The sequence below is a fragment of the Lutra lutra genome, chromosome X (genome assembly GCF_902655055.1).
Source record: "Lutra lutra chromosome X, mLutLut1.2, whole genome shotgun sequence".
In the NCBI taxonomy this organism is placed as follows: Eukaryota; Metazoa; Chordata; class Mammalia; order Carnivora; family Mustelidae; genus Lutra; species Lutra lutra.
This window is the reverse complement of record NC_062296.1, coordinates 29,300,096-29,314,391: the sequence shown is the minus strand read 5'-3', so window position 1 is coordinate 29,314,391 and position 14,296 is coordinate 29,300,096. Positions and strand designations below refer to the sequence as shown.

Sequence of the window (14,296 nt, the reverse complement as noted above, 5' to 3'; positions counted from 1 at the left end):
AAACACATTTTCAATAGCCCAGCTAAATTAGCTGTGGGCTGATTCTGTAAGATAAGGAGTAGCTTATTAATAAAATCACTAAGGACATGTTCTCTTGAAACTTAGGGTTCAAAAAGCTCCACAGCAATTATTTACCAATATAAAAACTGGTATGAATTTAAATCAATTATAGAAAAATGTATTACCCACTAATTTAACAAATTAGAAAATATATCAAAATTGACCACTGCCATCATTTCCAGTCACAAAAGGCAGCTCTATAAGCTCTAGAAATCTTCTTGGCAATATTTCTTTGCAGCCAAAGCATTTCATTTCCCAGAAGTCAGTAATTTAAGGGTCTCCAATAGGGCGGTGCCTTCAGGAACCACGTGACTGCTATGGAGTTCGCTGATTGGTAGTTGTGTCCCCTCCTATCTCTTGAAAGAGGCAAAAATGATTCAGTGGGTGATGTGTTTCTATGGAATTAACATTTGTTTCTTACAGGCTGTCACACAGGTGTTACTTCTTCTCAAGACCTAGCTCCCATGTTGAAGGAAGAAAAAAAAATTACTGAGCCTAGTTTAAAAGACTTCGAGAAGTTCAAATTATGCTTTCATGGAATCCCACCTAAGAAAGCTTGCCGGCCTAAAACCATGAAGGCAAACAAAACCAGATTAAAACATATAACGTCAGTAAACGGGTTAACGTGTATATTGTTATCAAACACTATTACTGTCTGATGTCATGGGATTACACGGAAGGCTTTTAGGAAATGATTCTGTTTTGTAAAAAAGACACCTGTACTGGTTCACTCTCAACTTCATTCCAGAACACACACTCCCTGAGTCCTCTCTCTCTCTAAGGGCCAACGTTTCAATTCACCAATTCACCAGGCTTTCCAAGGCTACCCCAGACTGTATCACAGGAAAAGATTTGAAGATTTGAAGACGGCTTACCCCAGATATGAGAAACACTTTGCAGAAGTCCAAAACCGGCAGAATCTGAAGAAAACTGGCAGCTTCCAGGGTGTCTTGAAGGTTGTCCATGTTAAGAGAAAGCTTTGCAGTATAAATGAAATCAATAATTTTCCTTAAGCCGACTTTGCTCACACCGTGAAGCTTAATGCACATTAAATCTTGTTCTTTCATTCCACCTTAAATAAAAAGACATTCAATGAAAGGAGTGTAGGTAATTTAATTAAGGTCAAACTCACTTCTGCTGCTAATTAGATGCAATAAAATCAAGGAAGAGTTTTATTCTACGTAAGCATTCATGTCAGAGTCAGACTTCTACATATTTTACAGTTAAAAGAAAGTACTTAAGAAGGAATAGCTCTATACTAATGGAAGTCGTATATAATGTGAGAGCTTCCAAAACGTTCTCCTGTCACTTCCTATCTTTTGATGGGTTCAAGATTGTCTTAGTCAGACCCAGAGCCTCTGGTAGAGCATCCAGATGTGCAGCTGGAAAAAAGAAGTTGTGAAACAAAAGTGGACGGAAGTATGAAAAAGGCACATCTGGTTCCCAAGTTTTAAAAACCGCCACCTACAACTACATGTACTGGGTGTATATTCCTTTGGAAACGATTTCTTCTTGGAAAGACAAGATCTAAAGAATTGAATTTCACTTTAGAGACAAAAATATGGAAATCTGCCTTTTTCAGATTGTTTTAATGGGGGTGCAGAATTTAACAAGCCACCCTACCTGTAAACATTGCCTTGAAGTAATCACTAGCAGAGGCCATCATGACTCTATGCACAGGGAAGGCGTCATCTGTGTCACCAGGCATCAGGGTCACATCGCAAAGCAATCCTTCAAGTCGAAGCTGGTCAAAGCCCTACACCAAGAGCATGAGGTGAGCCACAAATCAGAGTGGAATGGGTATGCCAATTTCTGTTCACTAAAATTCTGTGTATACATTTGATGGGTGTTTTAGAAGATAAAACCAATAGAATAATTAATTACTCAGAAGAAAACCAAACAACTTACTTGATGTGGCATGACGTCGATTTAATGCAAAGTAGGAAAAGGTAAAATTAAGACTAATTTAGATTAAGAGCACATATGGGAAGAGTATATACATTCACTTCCTTATGCAACTACTGGCTTTATCTTATTTTGAAAAGAAATTACCACATACGCTTTCATTTTCCTGCGTGCAGGATTAGGGTGGTAGATAACATGCTTTCTGTAATAATATATTTATAGTTCTTCTATTGTACATTCTGAACATATCCTGTTCTTTTTAGCTTTGTGGGGTTTTTTGCTTTTTATGGATTTATTTTTTATTTGAGAGAGCGAGGGAGCATGGGGATGGGGGCGGGGTGGAGTGGCAGAGGGAGAGGGAGAGGGAGAATATTAAGCAGGCTCCTCACCCAGCACAGAGCCCACATGGGGCTCCATCTCACAGCCCTGAGATCAAGACCTGAGCCGAAACCAAGAGTAGGACAATTAATGGACTGAGCCACCCAGACGCCCCTAGATTTTGTTCTTTCTGAGAAAGAAAGGTATAGAGAGCCTGTGTTAATTGCAAGAAAGGAGTTCCTTTCTACTAACTAGATTGTTCCATCTCTTTGAGAATTAGGGATTGTCTTAGATATCCTTATATGCGGAAGATTGCTGCTGCTTGGTCAATTATCCTTCAGGTATCAAGTTTGGACTTTGATTACCTTTGGAAAAAAGAGCTCAGGTAGTGCTAACATGGGACATAATTGTTCCCAAATACCTAAAGTTCAGTGGAGAATTAATAGGTTGTCACCCACAATTCGGGGCCCTTGCGAGAAGAGGCCCTATTGGTTAGCTCTTCCGCTCGCTCCCATGATGCTCCCAACCTATGACAAACAGACAGTTGTTCCTTTGCTCTCTTCTTGGAAGAATGAAACAATTTGAGATGATAATACGCTGGTAAAATGCACAAGAGGGAGACAATACGTAATTTAATACTGAGGCTCAAAAATGAAGATTCTAGCAGGATTTCCTCTATAGTTCCAAATGGTAATAAATTATTATTAAAAGTCAGGAAGGCCCTCATACAAGTTACTTTCTAATATATATTGTAATGTAATAACGTAACATAACAAGAACTAACAGCAATGAGTACTCCATCCCCTTCACATTTTAATGACCCCAAATAAAACTTTTATTTAAGGTTGTGTTTCACAGATTTAAGAAGCAAAAGGCTTGACATACTGAAGAATGCAGTTTGAGAAATATTGATCCTCCCCATATGTAAAATATAAATCTCAGCCTAAACATCTTCTCATCATAATTTTTAAATTGCTTTTTAAAGAAAATGCTTGAATCTACAGAACTGGAACTTCAAAGAGATAATGTGATCCAGCCACTTTCTCTCTGGAGAGAGATATAAATATTTTTATTCCAAAAATATTTATACATTATACATATACTTTAGAACAGGATTATGTATCATATTTTTCTTTCTCCAACAGTGACTGACATATGTTTTTGTTCACAAATATCAAATCTTTCACAAATGCCTCTTTTCTTCTATAAACACAAACATTCTATACCCTGCCCTTGATAGTTTCCATTTTTCCATTGCTAAATGATCTCTAGCCTCTCTTATTTAGAGAAGTGAAGGTAAAAAGCGATGTCCATTGTAGGGGAATAGTCTCATGCAGAAGGTAAAAAGTAGCTCTTTGAAAATTCATAGGCAGGAGGCTACAGTGCAGTAAATTTAAGGGGGGTTGCCTTTCAAAGGCAGACGAGCACTGGGAATTACCGAAAGTGACCATGGGGTGGGGCCAGGACTGTCAAGAAATTGACTGAGATGGAGGGAACCATCAAATAGGAGAGTTGAGGGACTAGCATGTTTGCATTCCCCGCTGCCCGGTACACAGTTGGCACTTAATATATGTTCGATTTATGTTCAGTTACTGCAGGAACAAACAACCCTGATTCTACCAAGAAGCTGCCACCACTTGGTATTTTAAAACCATGGGGTCATGTTGAGCAGAGTTTTAGTTTTGGGCCAAGCTGATGAGAAACCAGGAATTTCATTTGGGAAACTTCTCCCAATAATAAAAACCAATTGTGCCCACGGTGCTTCTTTGTATTAAACTGTAATGGCTAAGAAGAGAGAAGAGGAATTGAACCAGGGTTGGGGGGGAAGGGTTGACTCACAAGGGCTTGGCCTTTTTCTCCGTCAGACAAATTGCAGGTTTAAAAAAAATGAAATATGTGCTTGTTATAAAAATAGAAGATATAAATTGAAAACTAAAACACCATTTCTACATATAGGAAGTAATTATTGTTAACGGTTTAATATATATATGTCCAGGCCCTCCCTTCCTTCCTTCCTCACTTTCTTTCTTTCAAGAATTTATTTATTTCTTTGAGTGAGAAAGCGAGAGAGAGAGAGAGAGAGAGCATGAGCCGGGAGCGGGGGGCCGGGGAGGAGAAGGAGAAGCAGGTTCCCCACTGAGCAAGGACCCTGACGTGGGACTCGATCCCAGGACTCTGGGATCATGACCTGAGCTGAAGGCAGGTGCTCAACATACCGAGCCACCCAGGCGCCCCTCCAGGCCTCTTTATACGTATGCATAATGTACTGTTTGCTTATATGTATAACGGGATTTTAAAAAGTAGAATACTCTACATATTATTGTGCCTGTTAACAATTCACTTGAGGGCGCCTGGGTGGCTCAGTGGGTTAAAGGCTCTGCCTTTGGCTCAGGTCATGATCCCAGGGTCCTGGGATCGAGCCCCAGGTCGGGCTCCCTGCTCAGTGGGGAGCCTGCTTCCTCCTCCTCCTCCTCTCTCTCTCTCTCTGCCTGCCTCTTTGCCTACTTGTGATCTCTGTCAAATAAATAATTTAAAAAAAATTCACTTGAGCACATAAAATGGACAGTATTCTATACACACAGATCTACTTCATTCTTTTTAGGGGATTCCGTCATGCTGGCACCATTCATTATTCAACTGTTCCCCTCTGGACACTTGGGCCAACTCTCAACTTTTGCCATTGCAAGCAATGTTGCAACAGACCTCCTTGTATATATACTTACCTGTGTAAGTAGATCTGTGGGAGGTATTCATAAAAGTGGAATTGCTGGTTTGAAGACAACGTATTTTTAACATTTTAATAGCTACTGGCAAGTTAAAGCATATGGTTTATCTTGGGAAACTGATTATACCTTGGGTACTGGCAAAAAAGATGTCAAAATACCAGTGCAGTGAGACTAGGTACTGTATGCCACTTTGCTTCATTTTTAGTCATGAAAAAAATTCCTGAATCTTCTCTAAGGTTTATACAGATAATTATCTGTGAAAGGCAATCATGACTTATTCTGTCAAAAGCAGTGATTGTATCCAATCCGTTATTTTCTTCCACTAAAAACAACAAAAGCCCAAGCGACAAACAAACAAAACCCTCAGTTCATTTGCTAGCCCTTCTGCCTTTAAACCATTCCTACAAGTACCTCATACTTGGGAACTGAATGATGTTACTAGGCTCCATTCCTATTCCTTATTATTCCTCCTTTTTCCTTTCGAACAAAGGAATAGCGGATACTTCCTGTATCATTATCTGTGTCCTTTCTCATTTTGTCCACATTCTATTAAAATATTGCTTGTTGAGGTATATACTCAATCCTCAAAATCTGGATGCCTCAGCTAAGACACAAGGAGTTTTTACACGCTTCACAAATCTGATCATTTTGCTTCCCTTTGCACCATCTTAAAAAAAAAAAAATCCTCTGCCCTTCCTCAATATGATCTGGGATCCCCAGAGAAAGGGAGCTGAAGCTCCAAGACCACTTTCACCACATTCTGAGTCTCTTTTATTCTAAACCTAATTTATCTACCTTTGCCAAAATGTCTGCTTCTGTGAGGTTCTGCATTTATTTTCACCACATACGAAGCAGTTTCCCTTACTGTAGATTTCACAACCTTTATTTTCAACTGCATAAATGAACAATCCCAACATCCAATTCCATATGTGCCAATTTTATTCCTGATTATTGCTATCTTTATCCAAATAAGATCTTTCAATTCAGATTGTTTCATACAGATTCTAAATATCTTGTTTGCATGCTGTTATCTGTTTATCCCCACTCTGTCTCAAGAGAAAAAAAACCTGAAGTTCCTTCTACCATATATTCTGTTGTATAGAAGACAGTCATTTCTCTAAACAACTTTTATACTCTAATTTTGTGAAGAAGGCACACATTCAAAGAAAAGGGGAGGTTATTCTCCTCCACAATTCTCACCTGCCTTCTATATATCTACCTTTGGCTTTCACTCCAATAAATCTCTGGCCCTATTTAATTCTAGGAAGACCCTCAAAGATATCCTCATGGGCAGCTGGCTGGCTCAGTTGGTGGAGCAGGGACGTGAGTTTGAGCCCCACGTTGGGTGTAGAGATTACTTAAATAAAAAAACTTACAAAAAAAAAAAAGATAGCCTGCACACTTAAAATGTGCCCTTTTATTATAAAATCATTTTCTTCCACCAGATTTGTATTCATTCCTCTTGTCAAAATTCTATAAAGTCTGTTGTTTCTCTTTGTGTTCGAGTTCACCAAACACAGATACAGCTCTGCTTTACCAAAATGGCGCCAAGTTTCCAGTGAGTCTTTTAGAGTATCTGTAAAATGGTTCCTGTTGCTTTAACTGAACTTCTTTCTGCCCCAAGCCATATTTTAGTTCTTTATTTTCTATTTCTTCTGGGCCTTGGGTTCCACTGACACAGAGATTATTATCTGTTCTTGGTTTCTTTACTCTAACATCTCTCTTTCCCTCTCCTATAAAACTCCCCACATCTATTTTTTTTTCCTTCTTCTACACATACTTTTGTGTGTGTGGGGGGGGGGAAGACCTGAGCATTAGGAAAAAAAAAAGGGCTTTTCTGTTCCCTGTATTAAACTTACCCAATGTATCAAAACTTCAAATCCTATTAAGTAGAGGCAGGTATGTACGTAATACCCTGAAAGACTGAGCCATTTTAAATGAGTTTGATAAATTTTTAAATGGTCACATTAAAACACAAGGGGATATGTGTTGACATTACACAACTATAGTACAGAAACCATATGAGCTACAAATAATTACTACCAAAAGTTGGTTGGATGTCAATAGCTTTCACATTCAATATAATGTCATTTTGAAAAAAGCTAGATTGATAATTTGGGGCATTAAAAAGCAATCTGATAAGCAAATATTTCCATTAAATTCTGCACGAAGTAACTTACTAGCATATTGTATCAGTTTTTATCAGTATAATATTGAAAAGGAAGTGGGATAAAAAGGAAATGCATCCTGAAAAGAGCAATAAAGATTATTAATGGAAAATATGTTTTACGAACAAAGATAAAGGAACTCAAGAAAAGGTTAAGGAATGGGCTTATTCCCATCTTTAAGTAAATGTAATAATGTATTTGATCAAAACAATACCATATCCATGTTTTTATGATACTGTTCTTCATTTAATTCAGAGGACAGAAAAGGAACAGATGCATGTTTAAGGCAAAAGAGCTATACAGACTGGATATAAAAGTTCTTATTAATCTGAATTAAACTCTGCTCTTATTATGTAACACTGTGTGGAGTAAAAAACTCCCAATGGCTTTCTATCAGTGTTGTATCACAACATAGAAATTTAAAGATTTTCTGCTTTGTATTGCTTTTTTAAGATTTTAAGTGATCTTGGGGCACCTGGGTGGCTCAGTGGGTTAAGCCTCTGCCTTCAGCTCAGGTCATGATCTCAGGGTCCTGGGATTGAGCCCCGAGTTGGGCTCTCTGCTCAGCTTCCCCCTCTCTGCCTGCCTACTTCTCTGCCTACTTGGGATCTCTCTCTGTCAAATAAATAAATAAAATTAAATTAAAAAAAGATTTTAAGTAATCTCTATACTCAACCTGGGGTTCAAACCCATAACCCTGAGATCAAGAGTTGCGTGCTCTACCAACTGAGCCAGCCAGGCACCCTTGGAATTTAAAGATTATTTTAATCTGGCCCCAGCTCAACTGTTCAACCTTATTTTTCATGATCTTCTTAAGTACTCCAACCTACTTTATCAGGTTGTTGTCTAGACTGGCTCATTGGTAAAAACCAGGCTTACCTCTTTTCTAGTACCTTTATTTATGACATTATTTTTCACATAGAATATCCTCCTTCCTTCAAAGCCTACTTCAAATTTGACCTCCTTTGTAAAGCTACCTCTAACCAAATCTCTGAAATAATCAGGCACCTTTAGTTGGAGTCTTACAATTTAGCATTTAATTATATCCTATATATTTTTTGTTTTCAGCGAAGATGAAATAACAGGGACTGGATTTACCTTACCTCTTGAAACACCTTAAAACCAGACAAAATATATGAAAAAAAAAAGTTTAAAACTGCATGAAGGAGAAGGATCTGTGAAAGATGAGAGGCAAGTTAGATGAGCTCCATGATTGTTCTGGACTTTCTAAGAACAGAGGTATGGGGAGTAGCAACCCAGGCGAGGCCCAGTATTCTCTCCTGATGAGTCCTGCGGGAGTCAAGGCAGCTAGGTTTGTAGGGTAGAACACAGGAGAAGACATCTGCATAGAGAGGGGGCTATGGAGATCAAAAAATAAATAAAATAGGGGCGCCTGGGTGGCTTAGTGGGTTAAAGCCGCTGCCTTCGGCTCAGGTCATGATCCCAGGGTCCTGGGATCGAGCCCCACATCAGGCTCTCTGCTCAGCGGGGAGCCTGCTTCCCTTTCTTTCTCTCTGCCTGCCTCTCTGCCTACTTGTGATCTGTCTGTCAAATAAATAAATAAAATCTTTAAAAAAATAAAAATAAATAAAATAAAGTAAAATAAAATGAAATACAATTTAAAAAGTCTTCCTCAAGTATTCAGGTGAGTACTGATAAGTGTATTTGTCTGGGGAAAGAACCACCCAGAAGGAGCCCAAGAAAACACTGCAAGCCTCACCAGGGGCTGAGCATAATTCATTCCAACCACCAAAATGGCAACCTTATCTTTCTAGGGCCTTAGAGTACTCATAAGTATTTGCCTCAGCACTGGGAAAAAAGTTTGCCCTAGAATAAATAAATGATGTTTTGGTGTGACCCCACAAAGCTTAAAAGTTAATGAAAAATAGGTTAATAAAAGCAAAAGAATTAGGGAAGGAAATCAGAATGCAAAGTATGACCAAACTGAGGGTGAGTGTTCCACTCTATCCCCTACTTTTCCCCCCCAATATATGCCAAACTGGAGTTAAGGTACCATGTCACCTTGAGGCAGTCATCGGGGAGCAGAGAAAAGTCCCAAAACTCAGAGAGAGCAGAAAAAATCCACTTTACTTTTATTTCCCTCTGCTCTTTTGCGTCCTGATCTCCAGGCAATTCCAAGGCCCTGTTGGCAGCAACAGTGACAGTGGGGGTGGCAAAGGCCGAAAACTGAGGGAGAGGAAACTCCCTCTTTGGTCAGAGGACCTGTGGTCATTCCTCTGCAATAGATGCGTCTCTGCATTTGGACCAGGCTCTGGGTTCAGCAGTGGTCAGTGAATGGCAGAACAGGATGAATAAAACCCAGCTTTCAGGCCAGAGGACCACAGAGAACGCCCTAGAGAACGCGACAGTACTGGAGAGACGGTCAAAATGGAGGAGCATGGAAAAGAGACCTGGCAAAGTTCCACACCATGGAATACTTCTCAACAATAAAAAGAAACAAATAACTGATAGACACAACAAAGTGAATGGATCTCAGAGATATTAGACGAAGTAAAAGAAGCCAGTCTGAAAAGCCTCCAGAGTGTTCGATGCCATTTATGTAATACTCTCAAAAGGACAAAACTGCTGTGACAGGAAACAGATCAGTTAGAGGCAGAGATGAGTGTGACTACCAAAGAGTAAAAGAAGTACAATGTATCTGTTAAAACTCATACATGGAGGGGCCCCTGGGTGGTTCAGTTGATGAAGCATCTGCCTTCGGCTCAGGTTGTGATCCCAGGTCCCAGGATCGAGCCTCGCCTTGGTCTCCCCACTCAGCTGGGAGCCTGCTTCTCCCTCTGTCCCCCCTTTCATGCTTTCTCAGGTGAATAAATAAAATCTTTAAAAATAAATAAATAGGGGCACCTGGATGGCTCACTTGTTAAGCGTCTGCCTTCAGGTCAGGTCATGATCCCAGGGTCCTGGGATCAGACCCGCATCGGGCTCCCTGCTCAGCAGGAAGCCTGCTTCTCCCTCTCCCACTCCCATTGCTTGTGTTCCCTCTCTTGCTCACTGTATCTCTCTCTGTCAAATAATAAATAACATCTTTAAAATATAAATAAATAAATAAATAAATAAATAAATAAAACAAACTTGTAAAAGTAAAACCAAAACCAAAAACCAAACAAACTCATAAAGGTACGATCCAATAAAAAAATCCATTTTACTGTATGTTAATTTACAAAGTAAAGATGTAGAAAGATGGCAAAAGATTTGTCAATTTAACACTAATTAAAAGAAAGCTGGCATAGGGTTGCCTGGCTGCCTCAGCTGGTAGAGCATGCAATTCTTGATCTTAGGGTTGTGAGTTCAAGCCCCATGTTGGGCATAAAGCTTACTTAGGAAAAAAAAAAAAAAAAGCTGATATGAGTATAATATCAGACAAAACAAATTTCAGAGCAAAGAACATTTATTACCACTCTGATGAAAGATCTCAGCTTCCTCCTTCAGAAACTAGAAATACAAGAGTAGATTAACCCTGGGGCATGTGGGTGGCTCAGTCAGTTAGGGGTCCGACTCTTGATTTCAGCCCAGGTCATGATCTCTGGGTTGTGAGACAGAACTCCATGTCAAGCTCTGCACTGGGCATGGAGTCTGCTCAAGACTCTCTCTCTCTCTCTCTCTGCCCTTCCCTCCCCATGCCCACATGCATACGCTCTCTAAAATAAATAAATAAATATTTTTTTAAAAGAAGAGCAGATTAATCCCCAAAAGCAGGAAGTGGAAATAATAAAGATCAGAGAGGAGATTGATGAACCATGACACGAAAAGAGAAAAAAATGATAAAACCCCAAAACCTGGTTCTTTGAGAAGATCCATACATTTGATAAGACTCTAGCCAGACAGATTAGGGAGATAAAGAGAAAAAATGTAAATTACCAATACCAGGATTGAGAGAGATGATGGTACTAGAGATGGTATAGCTTTTAAAAGGATAATAAGTAAATATGAACAACTGTATGCCAATCAATTTGACAATCAGTTGCAATGGATAAATTCCTTGAAAGATACAAGCTGCTAAAGGTTACTCTAGAAGAATACGTAACTGAATAGCTATATGTCTACCTATAAAATCAAATTTTCACTGGTGAATTCTATCAAACATTTAAGGAAGAAATAACAGCAATGCTACACAAATATATCCCGAAAATTAAGAGCAGGGAACACGTCTCAACTCACTGTATAAGGCCAGCATTATTCTAATACCAACACCAGACAAAGGTAAGAAAATTAAGAAAACTAAAACCAAAATTCCTCATGAGCATAGATGCAAAAATTCCTAAAATTTTAGCAAATAAAATTTAATAAAATATAAAAAGGATAAGCCATCACCGACAAGTGGGGTTTATTCCTGCAGTGCATGATTTCTTTAGGGTTCAGAAATCACTTAATATAAATTATGATAGTAACAAATTAAAAAGAAAAATGATGAGATCATCTCAATAGGTGCAAAGAAGTATTTGACAAAATCCAAAATCCATTTCTAAATCTTTTTTTTATAAGATTTTATTTACTTGTTTGACACACAGACAGAGATCACAAGTAGGCAGAGAGGCAGGCAGAGAGAAAGGGGGAAGCAGGCTCCCCGCTGAGCAGAGAGCCTGATGTGGGGCTCGATCCCAGGACCCTGAGATCATGACCTGAGCCGTAGGCAGAGGCTTAACCCACTGAGCCACCCAGGTGCCCCCAAAATCCATTTCTGATTAAAAAATTAAAAACATGAAACCCAACTCTCAGCAAATAGGAACAGAAAGGAACTTCCTCAGACTGACAGCTAACATCATACTTAAAAGGTGAAAGAATGAATTTTCTCCTCCCTGACATCAGCAAAATAGCAAAAATGTATACTCAACCACTTCCATTCAACATTTCTCGGGAGTCCCTATGCAGTGCAATAAGGCAAGAAAATGAAATAAAAAGCATCAGATTGGAACGAATGAAATAAATATTTTTATTCATAGGCAAAATGATTGTCTATGTAGACAATCCTACAGACTTTACAAAAAAGAGTAAGTTGGTTTATCGAGGTTACAAGATACAAGATCAATAATCATAACAAACTATATTACTCTGTCCCAGCCACAATCAGAAATTGAAATTATGTATTATAGCGTATCTAACTACCAGTTGGTACTTGCTAGTTTCTTTATTACTTTAATACATGCTAAATAACAACAATAAAATCTCATTTAACAGAGCAGGGTAATAATATACTAAAGTAGACTAAAAGGAAAGGTGGTAGGCTATCTTCCAACTGGTATCTTAATGATACACAATCAATTGGGGAGTAGTAGGATAATTTATTGTACTCTATCTTGAGTGCCAAAAAAGCTATTCCCAAGAAAAAGAATATATTCATTTCTCTATATTCTAGCTGCCCTTTAGGTAAATGAAATAAATTAAAAGCTTCAATTTTGACGAAAACTTCAACAATCTGGATTATTGAGCTTTTCTTTTATGTAATATAATTTATTCTAAATCTTTATGCCTTCTCTTTCTTAAAAGATTTTATTTATTTATTTGACAGATCACAAGTAGGCAGAGAGAGGGCAGGCAGGCGGGGGGGGGGAAGCAGGCTCCCCGCTGAGCAGGGAGCCTGACGCGGGGCTCGATCGCAGGACCCTGAGATCACGACCCGAGCTGAAGGCAGAGGCTTAAACCACTGAGCCACCCAGGTGCCCCATATGCCTTCTTTTTTTTAAATTGAAGTATAGCTGACACAGAATGTCACATTAGATTCAGGTGTGCCATATAGTGATTTGACAAGTTTATATGTTACTTTGTGCTCATCACAAGTGTTGCTACCCTCTGTCACCATATGACACTACTACAATACCATTGACTGTATTCCCTACGCTGTGCCTTCTATTCCTATGACTTATTTATTTTGTAACTGAAAGCCTTTACCTCCCACCCCCCTTTACCCATGTTGCTCATCCCCCCAACCCTCTCCCCTCTGGTAACCATCAGTTTGTTCTCTATTTATGGGTCTGTTTCTGCCTTTTGTTTGTTTAGGTTTTTTGTTTTGGGTTTTTTTTTTTTACATTTTACATTTAAGTGAAATCATACAGTATTTGTCTTTCTCTGTTTCACTTATTTCACTCAGCATAATATACTCTAGGTCCATCCCTGTTGTCATAAATGGCAAGAGCTCTTCCTTTTTTATGGCTTAGTAATATTTCATCATATATATGATTCATATATTCATATTATGTTTCATTATGTATAATATATAACTTTTATTCTTAACACAAATAGAATTGTCAATAAAAACTTAAGATTTACAGACACTATATTTAAAAAGATAATACAGTTTAGAGTGAGATTAAAAGAACCAAATTATAAAAACAAATTTGCAGTCATAAAACCTGTGTTCAAGTCTTAGCTGTTGTCAGTTACTGGCTATGTTGTCCGGGTAAGCCTCCCAACCTCCCTGAGCTTCAGTTTCCTAATCTATAAAATGGAGAGAATAAGACTGGCCTTTTCTACCTCACAATATTGTTTAAAGTTATCAATGAGGCAAGTATATATGAAAGTTTTTATAACTGCCAGCCAAATTCATTTATTCTGCCAAGAATACAAATAATAGCAGTGAAAAGCACTGAGTATTTCCTCTGCGCCAGGTGATGAGCTACACTCTTCGTATGTATTTCCTCTTTGAATGACAATAATAAGTCTTACAATAATAATAGTGGGTACTTATGAAGCAGTCACTGTGTACCCCAGCACTCAACAGAGGCATACAGAAACAACAAATTAGATCCCACATGTAGTGAATCTCACTGATAGGTCATATTAACAAGGATTAAGAGGGAGGACTAGAAGAAGCTGGAAACTTTGCCTGGCTCCCCCAAACTCTAGCTTCAAAAGCCAATTAAAGTAGATGTCAGGGGGACAGACCCCTGGGGAGTGACTGTTTTCAGAAGTCTCACTCTGCAGGATTATCCATTATATAACTGTTGTGGGAAGGACATGAGTTTAGGGCAAAGCTAGAATTCTAGTTTTATCACTTACTGCTTAATATGGGTCATTATGAATAAACAGGGGTTTACCAGAAACAAAAAGTAAAATAAGGGCATTTTAGGGATAGGAAGTGGGTGCAAAGACTGAAGTGTGGAA

At 38.6% G+C, this 14,296-nt stretch overlaps 1 protein-coding gene across 7 annotated transcripts in view; it reads right to left on the bottom strand.

Moving 5' to 3' along the window:
• The window catches only part of KLHL13 (kelch like family member 13), a 197,852-nt gene that overhangs the window by 22,713 nt on the left and 160,843 nt on the right, over positions 1 to 14,296 (bottom strand). For all 7 annotated transcript variants that reach the window (XM_047716316.1, XM_047716313.1, XM_047716314.1 and 4 more), the window contains 2 exons: positions 1,684 to 1,816; positions 936 to 1,132 (listed from right to left, as the gene is read on the bottom strand). In XM_047716316.1, coding sequence (XP_047572272.1) covers positions 936 to 1,132; positions 1,684 to 1,816 — 330 coding nt within the window. The remainder of the gene's footprint in view (positions 1 to 935; positions 1,133 to 1,683; positions 1,817 to 14,296) is intronic.